The sequence below is a fragment of the Petaurus breviceps genome, unplaced genomic scaffold (genome assembly GCF_028583685.1).
Source record: "Petaurus breviceps papuanus isolate PSGF00001 unplaced genomic scaffold, PetGlider_PUasm1.0 90977, whole genome shotgun sequence".
NCBI lineage: Eukaryota > Metazoa > Chordata > Mammalia > Diprotodontia > Petauridae > Petaurus > Petaurus breviceps.
Genome location: NW_027187391.1, coordinates 40,919,781 through 40,935,115, shown reverse-complemented (window position 1 = coordinate 40,935,115; position 15,335 = coordinate 40,919,781). Strand labels below are relative to the sequence as shown.

Below are 15,335 nucleotides of genomic sequence, written 5' to 3'. Positions count from 1 at the left end.
GAGGAAGCATGACCATTTAACAGGTATGGAGTAGGGATTCCTTTGTTTATGGGTTGTTCTAGATGGCTACTGAGGTCCCTTCCAACTCTCAAATTCTATAATTATAATTTTGATGTGATTATGTTGTGATTCTGTAATTATGGAATAGAACTGATCCAACTTAAGATTTTAAAATTCACAAACACCATTTATAGCTAGTTTAAAAACCACATGACTACCTTTCATATTTTATTCAATTTTAATATGGTTTCCATTATTAACTTTTAAAACAAAATGATTTCCAGTTTAGAAAACAATGCACTGACCACATAATTCCTTTGTCATTTTATACAGTTATACAAATATTCTAAATACACATTTTATGTTCAAGATGATGGCAAATAAGATTAACTGTACAGTACATAAGGAAAGAAAATATTTTAAGCATATTTAGAAGCAATAGAAATGTCTATACAAAACAAGCAAAAATGGAATAAAATTTCTTATATTTAAAGTATTGCAACAGGCCCACAGGTTTGTAACAAAAATGTCTTTGCACAGTTCCTCACAATGCCCCATTAATAGCTAAAGCAAGACAGCGATTTTTAGAAAATAATGTTTCAAAATGCTACACATGGTACTATTGTTTGCACAGTTTGATCAAAATAACATCTACTTTGAGTCGAGCAAAACCTAGAGGAAATATACCAAACAACTTTAAAATTATCTGTATAAAATTCATTGCACATTATTTTACTCAGTTGTTTGAAAAGTAAAAAAGTGTATTTACAAAATATTTCGCAGTCAAAATTATAAAGTGAATGGATAATATATCTATAGGTTACACATGTTTTGATACTGACAGTTCAAGGAAAACACACTAATGGTTTTTCTGTAAGAGGTTTTCAGTGCTCCTTCCGCAAGGAAGTAAACATGACATATTCAATGGATTTACAAGATGTTACACATACATACTGGAGCTAATTCAACATCTGCATTATAAAACAGAATGTTAAAAACGTGAAAGGAGGAATTTATACATCTTAAGAAATGAGCTATTCAGAGATCCACAAGTATGATCTTTAGCATAAAGGTCTGCGTATTCTTCAGACAATGACAAGTCCTTGATTTGATGAAAGCTGGAAAAGCACCATGCACAACAGCTCAGTGGTAAACAATGAAAAAATTAGCACCTGGAATCCTGTAACATTGATTGTTTAAAATTGGTCTAGCAATTGGCGGAGATATGGTGCCTTGGACAATTCTCGACTCACTCTGGAGAGTTTGAAAAGTATTGGGCAGTTCAATGAAACACACTGGATCTGTCGGTCACGGCAGCCTGTGCAGTTCTTGCATATCTAAAAGGACAGAAAAGCCATGTAAAACAAGACAGTTCTAAATGTTAAAATTCAGGCATTTTCTATCTTAAAGCTTGTTTCTTCATAAAACCTGGACACACTGTAAGGAGAATTAAGAATCTTACTCTGGACCTGCTCTGCCCTGCTCTTACAAACTCTGTAGAGCTCCCTGAAATGCAGAGGCCAACATTTCTTCTTGCGTCAATTTCTTCCTGATCTAATTATAAATTAGGAACTTCTACATAATATTCCTTCATTGACAGCAGAATCCTGTTAGAATGCCATGATAAACCATTTAATGATATGAATGGATAAAGTCAATAAGCCTTTAGTAATTGGTAACTTTCATGCCAAGTTCACAGTTCCTCAGTGGGGGGAGGTGGTTGTATGGCAGTTGGCACTATGCTGAATGGCCCCATTTTCTTTTTTCTTCTTTTTTTTAAAAGCAGTTGGGGTTAAGTAACTTGCTCAAGGTTACACGGCCAGTTATTTTGTGTGGGTGCCAAGTATCTGAGGCCAGAACCGATCCTGGGTCTCCCGACACTGGGGCTGGCGTTCTTACTCACTGTGCCACCTGGCTGCCCCAAATGGCTCCATTTTCAAGGGCAACTCTGTTAGAGGTCTTGTATGTTTTCTTATATGTTGTCTCCCTATTAGAATGTGAGCCTCATGGGGCGCCCAGGTAGCACAGCGAGTAAGAGCACCGGCTCCAGTGTTAAGAAGACCTGGAGATCGAATCCCGGGCTCAGACACTTAGCACCCACCCAAAAACACCTGGCCATGTAACCTTGAGCAAGTTACTTAACCCCAATTGCTTAGGAGCGGCCAGGTGGCTCAGCGAGTAAGAGCACCGGCTCCAGTGTCGGGATGACCTGGATCAAATCTGGGCTCAGATACTCAGCACCACACCCAGAAATAATAACTGGCCGTGTAACCTTGAGCAAGTTACTTAACCCTGATTGCTTTAAAAAAAAAAAAATGTGAGCCTCTTCGAGGAACTGTGTTTTCGCCTGCCTTTGTATCTTTAGCACATGGTAAGGGCTTAATAAATGTTTGTTGACTGATTTCCAGTTTTAACATTCTATGACTATGTTCCTAAGCAAAGTGATCCCAATTTACACCAGAGATAGCAGGATTCAAAAATGTAAACCCTGGGTACCTCAAGGATCTAAATTCACTTTCCTTATCTATAAAATAAAAGGGCAGGTCTACACATAGCCAGTAGTCCTGAGGATTTTTGTCAGGGAGTGCTGTCTAGAAAACTTCTTAGAGGAACCTTTGCTGTGGCTCCCTCTTGGTAGGTATAGTGACACAGGCAGGATGTTCCAAAAGCCTCCCCATACTCACAGGACAGTCTAATATAAAGAACAGGATAGAGTTGGAAGGTCCTTGAAAGTCATTTAGTCCAATTCCTTTATTTTACCGATTAGGAAACAGAGTGTGGAGAGACTAAGTGATCAATTACAAGGTCCCAAAGATAGCAAGTAGTAGAGCTGGAATCCAAACACAGGCACTCTGATATTAAATCTAACTATCCTTGTACCACACAAGAGATGAGGAGGAGTGACTTCTCACAATATACAATCTTTCATCATTTTCATGGCTTCCTTATATGTAGCTTCATTTAGATTTACAATATCTTTGTGAAATTAGAGTTTATCTGAAAACACACACATATATGCATGGGATGCTACATCTGTACTAATGCCACAAATGTGAAGCCAAAACATTTTACAGCTGTAATTTCAGTATGTTACCCAGAAATAAAACTGTCTTCTCACTGGCTGGCAAATGCTGTAAGAACTAAGCTGTTTGGCATGGAAAGCAAAGACCAGGGGAGAAGTGGAAGATAGGAGCAAATGGTACTATATATCCAGGTAACCCAAAAGGCATCAATTTGTGCCATACTGAAAACAAATCAGCTATGGCATGGATAATTCTGCACCTGGCCATTTTGTAAAAGAGCAATCTAATTTCTTATGATTTTAATAGCCTCCTAAGTAAGTTATCATCACATTTAGACATGCTAGCTGGTACAATTCAACAGTCTGAGGGAAGGGAATATTCACTGTAAGAGAGGACAAACAAACCAAAATACAGCAGAGTATGGTGGCACCTAGTATACATATGAACGGCAGCAAAGTCCTAGCTATACTACAGACCATATTTTATGATAGGGCTTCTAGATTTCCTCTAGTGATGGTTTGAAGGGCAGAAACAAAGATGTGTTTAATAGAGAAAATGGGGATTTGTACACAACTTGAAAAAGCAAAGAAAAAGGATGGCTCAGCAAAATTGCTGGATCAGAAAGAACTATATTGGTTCAACTGGATCAAAGAATATTAGTTTGATAATAATACTTTCAGAATTTATGTTATTTAAGAATATTTTACACCAACTTAATTTATATGACTCTCAATCTTAAAAGTTTGGGTTTTTTTGCTTTAAGATAAAAAAACAGAGCTATCATTTTTTAAAAATTTTCAACTAATTTTCTTCATAAAAGTTTAGTGATCATTTCTAAATCTTACAATGGCCTACTAAAACTTTCACTTCCAAGATAATTTATTGCTAAATTAAGGTAAAGTGGAAAAGATCTTGCTGTTTTGATCCCAATGTGTAGTCATTCCATGGCCTAAGCAAGAGTTAAAGTAGTATCTGAACTTATTATAGGTAAAAGATTCAATTTCTTTATCTCTTTCTTCCAAAATGAATATAATCTGAGGATAAATAAGCTTTGTGAAACAAGGATGTATGTCTACTATTCAGATGTAAGGTTCTAGTCAGGAACTTTTTTTTGTTTAACAGCTTTCACTGAAGGATCCAGTTCTGGAAATACAAGCTACTACATCGATTCTAATAATGGTAAAGTTATTAATAATCATTTTACTTCTGCTCAGACTGCAAAGCTTTCAGCTATCCTATTATTGTTAAATGATTTTTCTTCTTCTCCCCTTAATATTGTGCCAGACAGCCAATATTCAGTGTATGTGTGCCAACATATTGATACTGCTAGACACACACAGAATACAGATTTTTAAAAATCTTTTTCAGAAATTACAAAGCAAGGGAAAAGGGTTTACAATGGAGGGGAAGAATAGGAAGGCAAAAGGGAATGGGTCAACCTTATTCTCACTGAATTTGGCTCAGGGAGGGAATGACATACACACTGAATAGGGTATCACACTACAGGAGAGTAGGGGGAAGGGGATGAAAGGGGGGATGATGGAAGGGGGGGGCGGGGGGGGGGGGGGAGGGAAGATGGAAGCATCCACTTGTGGAAAGGAATGGGATCAAAGTAGAGAATAGAACAAGTGGGAGGTGAGATAAGAGGGAGGGAAATATAGTCAGTCTTTTACAATATATCTACTATGTTAATGTTTTGCATTAGCTACACATGTACAACCTATACTGAACTGCTTATCTTCCCAGTAAGGGTGGGTGACATGGAAGGAAGGGAATGAATCTGGAATTCAAAGTTTTAAAATCAAATATAAATATATCTATATATTTAGATATATAGATATACTATTATTAATACTATTTTACATGTAATTGGGAAATAAGATATACAGGCACTGGGGCAGAGAGATCTACCATGCCCTACTGGAAAAGTCTAAGGGGGTATGGGAGAAGATATAAGAAAGAGCAGATTGGAGGAAGGAATATCCTATGGGACTGCTATTTTGGGGTGGTGGGTAGGGGAAAAATGGGGAGAAAATTTGTAACTCAAAATCTGGCGGAAATGAATGATGTAAATCAGAAGTTAAAGAATTTGAAAAATGACAAAAAAAAGAAAAAAACCTTTTGATTAGTTTTAAGTATACACTTTAGAGAATCACATAATTTTTCATTATTTAAATTAAAAGATCATATAGTTCAATCCAATGAAGGGATTCCTCTTCCATCCCTCACAAATAACCATCTAAGCTTCAAACAGAAGACCTGTGATAGAGAGCTGACTACACCATCTGATGTTGGTCATTCTAATTCTGGACAGCTCTTTTAGAAAACTTTTTATACATCAGTGGATAAGAAAGTCAGGAGAAGTAGGTTCTACTTGCAATTTCATGTCTAGGTTTTTGTATTTATAAAGAAAATCACTTTGAAGGATTATAGAAATAGTAATTGGGTAAATCTACTAATTTTGTTAAGCTCCTTAAAAGAAGGTTCTTTTACAACTATAAAGAAGGGTTACACACAAGCCAGAAAATTAAAAAGAAATACTTTGGAATGGCAGTTTCCTTTGGTGTCTATCAATGAGCTTGGGGGTGGATGAGTTCCTGTTTGGGGTAAAACATAATTATGCAAATATTAATTCAATCCCTGAGAGCCTACACAGGACCTTATTTCTATGCAGAAGTATAGATGTGTGGGTTGAACTATACTGGTAGAGAACCCACTACAACAACCTAAATATCCCATTTTGCACTTATAAAAGAGCCTTTCTAAATCTCCTCATAAAAAAAAAAGCATGGTTATGGAAGGCTCCTTCTTTAACATAACTAAAAGCCTATATTTGAATAACAGGAGTGATGTGAAGTTGCCAAAAATCTGAATTCTCTTTCTCCTCCTTGATAGAAAGGCACAAAGGCACAGAGCAGCAGCAGCAGCAGCAACAACTGTTTCTTGTAAGCCTTATTTGTTTTGCTGTTGACAAGCAAGACTGCAAAGGCATGTATGTTTCACTGTTCTGTATGAAATATGAGCACATATAATAATACATTCTTTGTCTTCACAACAAATTATATTATCTGTCTCTCATGCTTTTTTCCTAATCCATTACCTTTGTTCTTACCTTGTTTTTTTTTCTAATGATATGATCCCCATGATGCTATACATTAAGCAGTTCAAATTCATACTGTTCTCAACCCTTGAAACCCCTGCCTCCTTGACCTATCACCACAAATCCCTTTTTAAACCCTAACCTTTTACTGCCTCTGTTCCCCTACCCCCACCCTCCAGCTGAAGGAAGTCCCACAAGAGTGGTGTGACATATTCAGGTTATCTAAACTCAACTGGGCCCTCACTATTATTTGGATTTTACTCTTCCCTGATCAATTCCTTATTAATCACATTTCTCACAACATTGTTCTCTACTTTCTTCCTACCCCCCTCAGCAACACAAGACCTTGTCTTATAATCATACCACAAAAACTGAGGTTATTTGTAATGAGTGACTTCTTCCTAATTCTGCTCCTTATGGCCTTGCCTTTCCTGAAAATGCTGTATCACAAGCCCAGACACACTGCTCCCTTCCCTCCTAGGTTCACTTTCCGCAATGGCTACACTGCACCCCACACCCCCAAAGGCTCCATCCTGAGATGAACTTGATTGACTAGTGAGTCCATACCCATAAATCAGTCACAGTGCTCACTTCTCTCCTCACTGGCTGCTTTCTCCTGAGCCAAGTACCCCATCTTCTTTTCCCCTGCCTTCCACCTTCCCTCCCTGCTTATGTGTTTCTTTCCTCATTACAGCATTGTGAGGAGGGACATCTTATTTCTTGTTTTTATATTTCTAGTGCTTAGCACAGTAGGCACACAGGCTACTATTGTCTGTCTATCTCCCTTCAAAATCATGCCCCTAGTCTCTTCTCCTTTGCCTACAGTCTTGGAGGAGGTTCTTTTTTTCTTCTTGTGGTCTTGGTTCTGTCCCCTCTTGTTTCCTCCACAACCTTGCTCCTTCAATGATTGCTTCTCTCTTTTGTCACGAGCTACAAACATACTCAGAATCTCTCTCATCCTTAAAAAAGTTTCACTTGACTCTTTCATCCCCTGAAGATATCACATTATATTCCTCTCCCCCTTTCGTAGTAAAATTCATGGGAAAAAACTGTTTTTACTCATTGTTTCCATTTTCTTACTTGGTTTTTATTTCTTCCTCGAGTCTTGCTTCCAAACCTACCACTTGACTGATATCTCTATCTCCAAGGTTACCGATGAATTCTTAATCGCTAAATCCACTGTTCCTTATGCTTTTTAAAAAAAATTCCTCTGCAGTATCTGACACTACTGACCACTCTCTCCTCCCTGGGTTTTATGACACTTTTTCTAGGCTCTTCTACTGTCTGACTCTTTCTTCTTAGTCAGCTCTGCTGGATCCTTATCCATGTCCATCCCCCATGCATAAGTGAACTCCAGGGCTATCTTTGCCCCTCTTCTCTTCTTTCCCTATAATCTTCAAATTTATTTTTAGTTTTCAACATTCATTTCCACAGGATTTTGAGTTACATTTTTCCCCCTGTCTTTTCCCTACCCCTACCCCAAAATAGCAAGCCTACTGAATACCCCTTCCCTCAATCTGTTCTCTCTTATGTCCTCCCCCTTTACCCCCTAACTTTCTAGTAAGGCAAGATGGGTTTCTATACCCCAGTACCAGCATATCTTATTTCCCAGTTGCATGTAAAAAAAAAAACAACTTTTAAACATTTGTTTTTAAAACTTTGAGTTCCAGATTTTTTTCTTTGTTCCCTCCTCACCCACCCCCACTGGGAAGATAAGCAATTCAATATGGGTTGTATATGTGTAATTACCCAAATAATTTCCATAGTAGTTATGTCCCTATAATCTTTCTTAGTGATTTCAGCAGTTCTAATGGGCTCAATCATCTCTATGTGGATGACTCACAAATACACACATCAAGCTTTCATGTTTATCCTGATCTAGTTCAGCATCACAAACTTCCTGCTAGAAATCTCCCTGAAGTGGTATTTCCCTTTTGTTCTAATCACGTAATAAAATGTTTAATATCACTGTACATGTATAGCCTATATCAAATTGCTTGTCATCTTGGGGAGGGGGAAAGGGAGGGAGAAAAAAAATTGGAAATCAAAATCTTATAAAAGTGAATGTTGAAAACTAAAATAAATAAGTTTATAAAAAGAAAAGATATCTCCAGGAAACCATCCCATAGGCATTTCAAACCCAGCATGTCCAAAATAGAATTCATGATCTTAGCCTCTACCTCTCTTCCTAACTTTTCTGTTTTTGCTGAGGGCACCAATATCCTTACAGTCTTTCAGGCTCTCAAGGCTGGAGTAAACTTGGACTCTTCAGTGTCTCCAAACCCCCTATTAATGAGGAAGTAGTTGCTTCATCTTGTTGATTTCAACGCCACAGTATCACTTCCATCCAACCCTTCTCTAACTCTTGTGACTGCTACTCTATCCAAGTCATCATCACCTCTCTTCTGGACTACTTTGTAACAGATTCCTTATTGGCCTCCCTGTGAAGTTATTAAACGGATTAGGTCTCCTTTTCCAAAATCCCATACTGCCTATGATGTTTTGCCTTCATGTTATTTTGCAACCAATTCCACCCATTTAAAGGCATTTTGTCTTTCCTTTATTCACATTTTCTATTGAGAACCACTTTGTATAGCTATTCTATTGTGGAGCCAATTACTCAGACAGTCTGTCTGCTTTATTCTCTAATTCAACCTCCACACAACTGTCAAATTGATATAGCACAGGTCTGACTGTTTCATTCTCCCACTCAAGAAACATTGATGGCTCCCTATTGCTTCTATGAAAGAATACAAACTCTCTGAATTTATGAACCCATCATAATCTGGCCCCGATTTCACATTATCCACTTTATACTATTAATTACCTGAGCCCTTAATGTACAACTTTTCAAATCCAAATGCTACCTAAAATATCCTAATGCTTAAATGTAAATCCTTTATACATTTTTAATCTGTGATTATTTTCTATTAGACTAATACTTCTAATTTATAACAAAAAAAAAATTCTCGCAATTTTCTTCTGATTGATGTTATTTTTCCAAGCTGTGGACCTGAAAGGTTATTGCTGTAGAAATCTGACCTAGTGGAATTATTTTCTTTCTATGTCTGATGTGTAATTCCAGAGGAAAGCTACGGAGTGAAGTACATGGTGAGTGGAAGAGGGCAGTTACAACTCTCTTTTGGATTCTTTCAGGGCTGTGGTATATTTGATTAGATGCAAAAATATTTTTCTTTAGTGTCAATATACTCTAATGCTGCTGATGCTATATGAAATTTCAGCCTAACTTCTAGTACTTAATTTCATTCCATTGTCTTTCACATGAGAATAGTTGCTAATTATAAAACAGATTTAACTACTATTTGTATCTTAATTCAGCTTTGAATACTCCAGAACCACACAATTTCCAATTATTCCACTCTTCACATCACATTCATATACTACTTCATCCTATCCTTCCAGTATCACTTATGGGTCAACCTGTCTCCATGTTAGACATGTGCCCTCCCACTGGAAATTACTCTGTATCTATTTTGTGTTACATTTTCTATGTACATGTATTCCATATTCCTGTTTATTCTGAATAGAATTTAAGCCCCCTGGGGGCATTTAACACAGTGCCTGGCATTTAGTAAATGCTTGTTGAATTGAATTAAATATCCTGTGTTATATCTGTGAGTTAATTCCACTGCCATGGAATAATATGTTTATTTAAGATTCTGGATCTGTTACCTTTACCAGCTGTTCTTGTTGACGCTCCCACTCTCGAATTTCTTGGTTGAGAACCACTGCCACATGTTGTGGCTGGCTCCTACATTTACTACAGATCCCATGCTGAGTTAGTTCATCACACACAGGACAATGTAAGGTAGTGAAATATTGGGAGATGGTTCCTTTTCGGCCTTCATGTTCACTGTGGGAGGAGGTGGTGACTTTCTGGATCTGGAAACAGATAATTCAGAAGTAAATAAAACCCCACCAGTTTCCCTACGGAGACCAACAGTTCTAGTTCTAGTTACCAGTTTACCAAAGTCATGGTAATAAAAGGTTCTATACATCTGCATTTCTACATTAGCACTTCTTAAACTTTTTGATCTCAGGACCATATTACATTCATAACTTACTGAGGATCCCAAAGATATTTGGTTTATGTTGGTTATATCTATGAATGTTTACCATTTTAGATATGAAAACATCTTCATGTTATTATGAAAATAGATTTCACCTCATGGATCCCCGAAATGATCTTGGGTAAGCCTAGACCACATTTTCAGAACCACTGTTCTAGACTAAAATGGTCACTTTGCCATAAACTTTTTGATTGGGATGTGAAAGTATATGTCACCTGAAAGAGATGGTACATATGGGAATGCCTGAATATTTATAGAAACCTAAAAAAGGGTGGGCCACTGGAAACAAGGCTAGTAGAGGGCATGTAATAATTTTCAGGCTCCTTCTTAGGGAGTGAGGGACAAAGGTTAATGCATTTTATTTTAAAAACTATGACTGGAAAAGTCCAATATATTTAAAAATTTTAATTAGCAGTACTTTGTTACCATACAACTTGCTTATATATAATTAACACTATATAATATGTAATACAATATTTAATATTGTGTTTACTTTTCTTACAGTTGAAAATAACATTATGCTAACATTACTTCATATCCTTCTTTGAGTATTTTTTAGGCCTCTAACCAAATACTTGCAGATGAGTTTTAGGTCAATCTTCCACAAAAGCTATCAAATCATGCATGACAGTGATACATTTGAAACAAAGATTGCTTAAAAATTAGTGTCCACCAGAGCAATGTGATTTGAAGCAATCATCCATAACCTCTTATTGATTAGTAAGATTAAGAATGATGACTATCTCAAATTTTCTGCCATATAACAACCCCAAACAAAACTTTCACAGTCATTATACTTTAGGCTGAAAACCTAAGCAGTTAAAGAAGTAGAACAAAATTTATGTTACTCATCAGCCTGTTTCATTCCGTCTACTTTCTGTAATCTGAGCACGTGAATGATTCACAGAATCCTGGGTCTTAAGGTATGGTCAATCCACAACCATTTTCTAAGCCAACTGCCTTGGAATAATTGACACAGTCTTATTCATCAGTTAAGAAGACCAAACCCCACTGCAGTTCTAAGAAAAATCATCTCATATGTTACATTAATGAAGTGCTATGAAAAACTATTTATTTCATTACTCCAGTGAGTATACCAATTAACGTTGTCTCCTTTTCTCAAAACCTATGCTGCACGTGATCCTTTCCTATCACAATATTTTACAAAGGAATACAACATATCATGCCCATTTTAAAGGCATTTTCTTATTCTTATATTGATATTTTTTATTGCTAAAGACTTTATGTATAGCTATCTAGTAAAGTCTTTCCCTTTCTGAACGAAACAGATTCATTCAGTTTATGTTTTATTCTTCCACTTCAGCCATCAAGGCAAACTGGAAGAACCTGAAAAGCAGTATGTAGAAAATTCTAGCTTTCCTTTTTCACAGCTCAGATGTGCCAGTATTTTCATTTACATGATCAGAATCCATTACAACTTGTAAAATGCTTATATGCTCAGATTTTTATTGCAATTTCAGATAAACATCACTTTCATTTTTGTAAGAACTTTTCAAGGTGAAATTCTTCTCTAGTATCACACGAATAATACCTGATATACTTACCCTTGGTAATTCATGGTACCAACTGAAGACATCAATACCGATAAGTGAGAATATTCTTGCCAGGGGTGGAAGGATCTGCTTTGTAATATAATAGGTTGCATTCAGCCTTAGGCTGGAGTCTTGTAGGACCTCAACTGGCCGCCTTACCAACTGGATCAGAGGTACCCCTGGCAGGCCATACACAATGACATATGGTACTCGCTCTCCTACTCGTGGCTCAGAGCGTCGATCATAAGCAAGCATTTTCCTATTTAAAAGAATACAAATGTGTACAGCAAAACGTGAAGGTACAGTATACTAGAGGATACCACAGGGGACATTCCTTCCTCAAACCTTTGCTAGGGCTGCCTCCCAAATCAGAAATTAACTGTTTAAAGAATTTACATAATGAACTTGGAAAAGTATGGAAGTAATTTGGGCTTCTTCCTTTATACTACCTAGTTCTTACTGATACTAGGTAGTATCCTAATCCTTTGGGGTTTACTCCTTATGCATAGATTACTCATAATCCTCCAACAGCTCCCAATTACCTACTGAATAATGTTCAAACTCTTTTGTTTCACATTCAAGGAATGCCACTCTCATGCTTTGGCTTCACCTTAACCATCCCTTATCTCCTTTATTTTATATCACTTCCTTCTAGATAATCCCTATACTTCAGCCAAATGGTGCTACAATAGATACCTTTTATCACAATGTCCTCTAGTCCAAAAGTGCCCTGAATACCTCTATGTCCTTTAAAACCCAGCTGTAAAGTAGTGGAAAGAACCCTGATCTGGAATGGGAGGGCTTGGTTCACATTCTGGCTTTGACAACGACTGTTTCTGTGACCTGGGGTAAGACACTTGTTGTCTCAGGATCTTCTGCTTCCTCATTTGTAAAGTGACAGGACTGGACGTGATCAGTGGTTCTTAAAGTGTGGTCTGGGGATCCCCGGAGATCCTTGAGGTCAAAACTATTTTCCTAGGGCAGCTAGGTATTACAGTGGACAAAGCACTAAGCCTGGAGTCAGGAGGACCCGAGTTCAAATCTTGATCTTAGACATTTACTAGCTGTGTGACCCTGGGCAAGTCACCTAACACCAACTGCCTAAAAAAACCCCTAACCAACCAAAGACTATTTTCCTATTCCTAATAAGATGTTTTCATTTTGAATACAGTTAAATATTGATAGATAAAAACGCATAGAGAAAAGCTCTTTAGGATCCTTTGTCTTTTAAAGAGGGTCCTGAATCCAAAAAGCTTTAGAACCACTTGACTAGATGCTTCCTAAGGTCTCTTCCAGCTTTAGATTCTACATCCCAGCCACTTTTTACCTGGAAAAAAAAAATCTCTGGCCAGTCAATAGTGACTTTTCCCCTCAAGACTTCACATAACAGTTTTCTATACTATTCATATACATTTGTCATGTATTATTCTGTGCTACAGGAGGAACTTAAATGTTTTTTGGATATGATTCTGTTGAAGTGCCTTTTGTTGTTCAGTTATGTCTGACTCTTCATGACCCAATTTGGGTTTCTTTTGGCAAAGATACTGGAGTGGTTTGCTATTTCCTTCTCTAGGTCATTTTATAGATGAGGAAACTGAGGAAAACAGGATTAAGTGACTTTCTCAGGGTCACACAAATAGTAAGTATCTAAGTCCACATTTGAACTTAGGTTGATAAGCCTTCCTGACTTCAGATGTGGTACTCTGTCTACTGTGCCACCTAGCTGCAAGGCACAGCTACTGTAAAATAAAACTGTTAAGAAATCAAAGTTTACAGTATCAATTGGCTTAAAATCTATTAGTCAATATCAGTGAGAATTAGTATAATAGGAAGTTACAAATACAACAGAATAATCACAAGTGTCAGAAGAGAATTTGGCCTGTTTAACTTTCTTGTTGCAAAGGTCAAATGAGATGACGTATTTAAAGTGCTCTGTATACCTTACCTTATGTGTGTGTATGTATGTATGTATATACATACATACGTATGTATACATATATGCATATACATGTAAATGTGAGGTATTTTTTCTTATTTCAGAAAGCAAAGCAACCTTCTCAAATGCCTTAGTAGAGAAATCTATGCATCAGAGAATGCTTTAAAATGGTCAAATTATGCTGTTGTGAAGCATATAAAAGAGATTTTACCTTAGCCTATAAATTACTTCCATTAGAAATTAGCATGTCAGTTTGCCAACAGGAACACAAAATGGGCGATACCATCGCCTTAACACAAAATTAAGAAGCCACCTGTGCAATGCTTTTCCAGACCTTATAAAAGAAGTGAATTTATAAGTAGAGTGGGAAGCTATTCCCTCTTTTTGGGACTCAAGCAAACGGGTAAGAAAATATTTTTTCTTATGCCTTTGGACTCTGAAGGGCTTTTAATACACGCTGTGAAACACTAACCTCTAGACAGGATTTCTACTCATTTATTTAGGGCCTGTGAGAAAAACACTTGGTACAGAACTCCGTTGGTATATGACACTGTCTTCTGAGATGAATTGCAATGGCTATTCTATCCCTCGCCACGTATAATCATTACCTTGTAAGCTCAAGAGCTGGCACACAGGCTCCAGGTTTGTAAGAGAAACTCCCTCTGTATTCCTTTGCAAATATAACATCTTGTAGGCTGGCCTTCCCTTCTAGTAGTTTAATACATTGTCGCTGAACATACTGTTTAATTTGACTTATATCTCTTGTTTCAAATAGCAGCTTGATAGAACGCTCAAGTATCTTAAAAAGAAGATAAATGTGTTATGACACCATTTCATACTTTTAGTTAGGGGTATATTCTTTATACACTATATATCAATTATGATTTCAACTCCTCAGTAAGTTATCAAGTTACTTAATCTGTCATACATACTATCTGTATTAAAAATTATTAGAATTTTCAAAATTCCTTTTCCTTTTCATAGTGAAAAAATCAACACAAAACTTATAAAAATCATCCTGGAATGAGATATCTGTCAGAAATTTTTAGTGTTATCAGAATCAGAGTCTGAACAATGGAAAACTCATAGGTTTTTCTAAAAGAGATGACATAATAGAGACATAAGAAAAGTCAATGATTTCATACATTTATAATTCTTTGTCTCTCCATCTTTGTAAGGATTTTACTCTGATATAGAAAGGTAGGCAAGGAGTATGTCAAATTTCACTGCATATTCAGTGTTTGGTCTTTTAGCCGTCTTGTCACATTCGTTGTATGGTGAAGGCTTCTGAATTAGATATATGTTTGGTAGAAACTAACTGAATTTATTTCACAAAGAGCAATAAAGAGCTCACTGGATAATACTAGCCTGTACTGACAGACAGATGAAGCTTAAACTAGTACAAGAAAAAGGTTCTGTGTCTTATTACCAAGTCCTGGGGCCTGTCAGTATTAAAAATGTGGGCTCATTAATTTATTCAAAATATGTGCACATGTACAGCAGGCAGGGATTGGTTTAGGTTAAGATGCAGGTCTGTGTCCAGATAGGAGAAACAATAGATGATGAATTTTAAAGGGGTTGGATACCATGGATTTCCAAAGTCCCTTACAACTTTGATATTCTCACTCTAAT

General features: G+C 36.8%; 1 protein-coding gene across 2 annotated transcripts in view; it reads right to left on the bottom strand.

The window, feature by feature from the left end:
• Nucleotides 1–219: 219 nt before the first annotated feature.
• The window catches only part of REV3L (REV3 like, DNA directed polymerase zeta catalytic subunit), a 257,192-nt gene continuing 242,076 nt past the window's right edge, over nt 220–15,335 (bottom strand). For both annotated transcript variants that reach the window (XM_069077037.1, XM_069077038.1), the window contains exons 29-32: nt 14,312–14,502; nt 11,780–12,026; nt 9,817–10,026; nt 220–1,337 (exon numbers count right to left, since the gene is read on the bottom strand). In XM_069077037.1, coding sequence (XP_068933138.1) covers nt 1,197–1,337; nt 9,817–10,026; nt 11,780–12,026; nt 14,312–14,502 — 789 coding nt within the window. In that variant the 3' untranslated portion in view covers nt 220–1,196. The remainder of the gene's footprint in view (nt 1,338–9,816; nt 10,027–11,779; nt 12,027–14,311; nt 14,503–15,335) is intronic.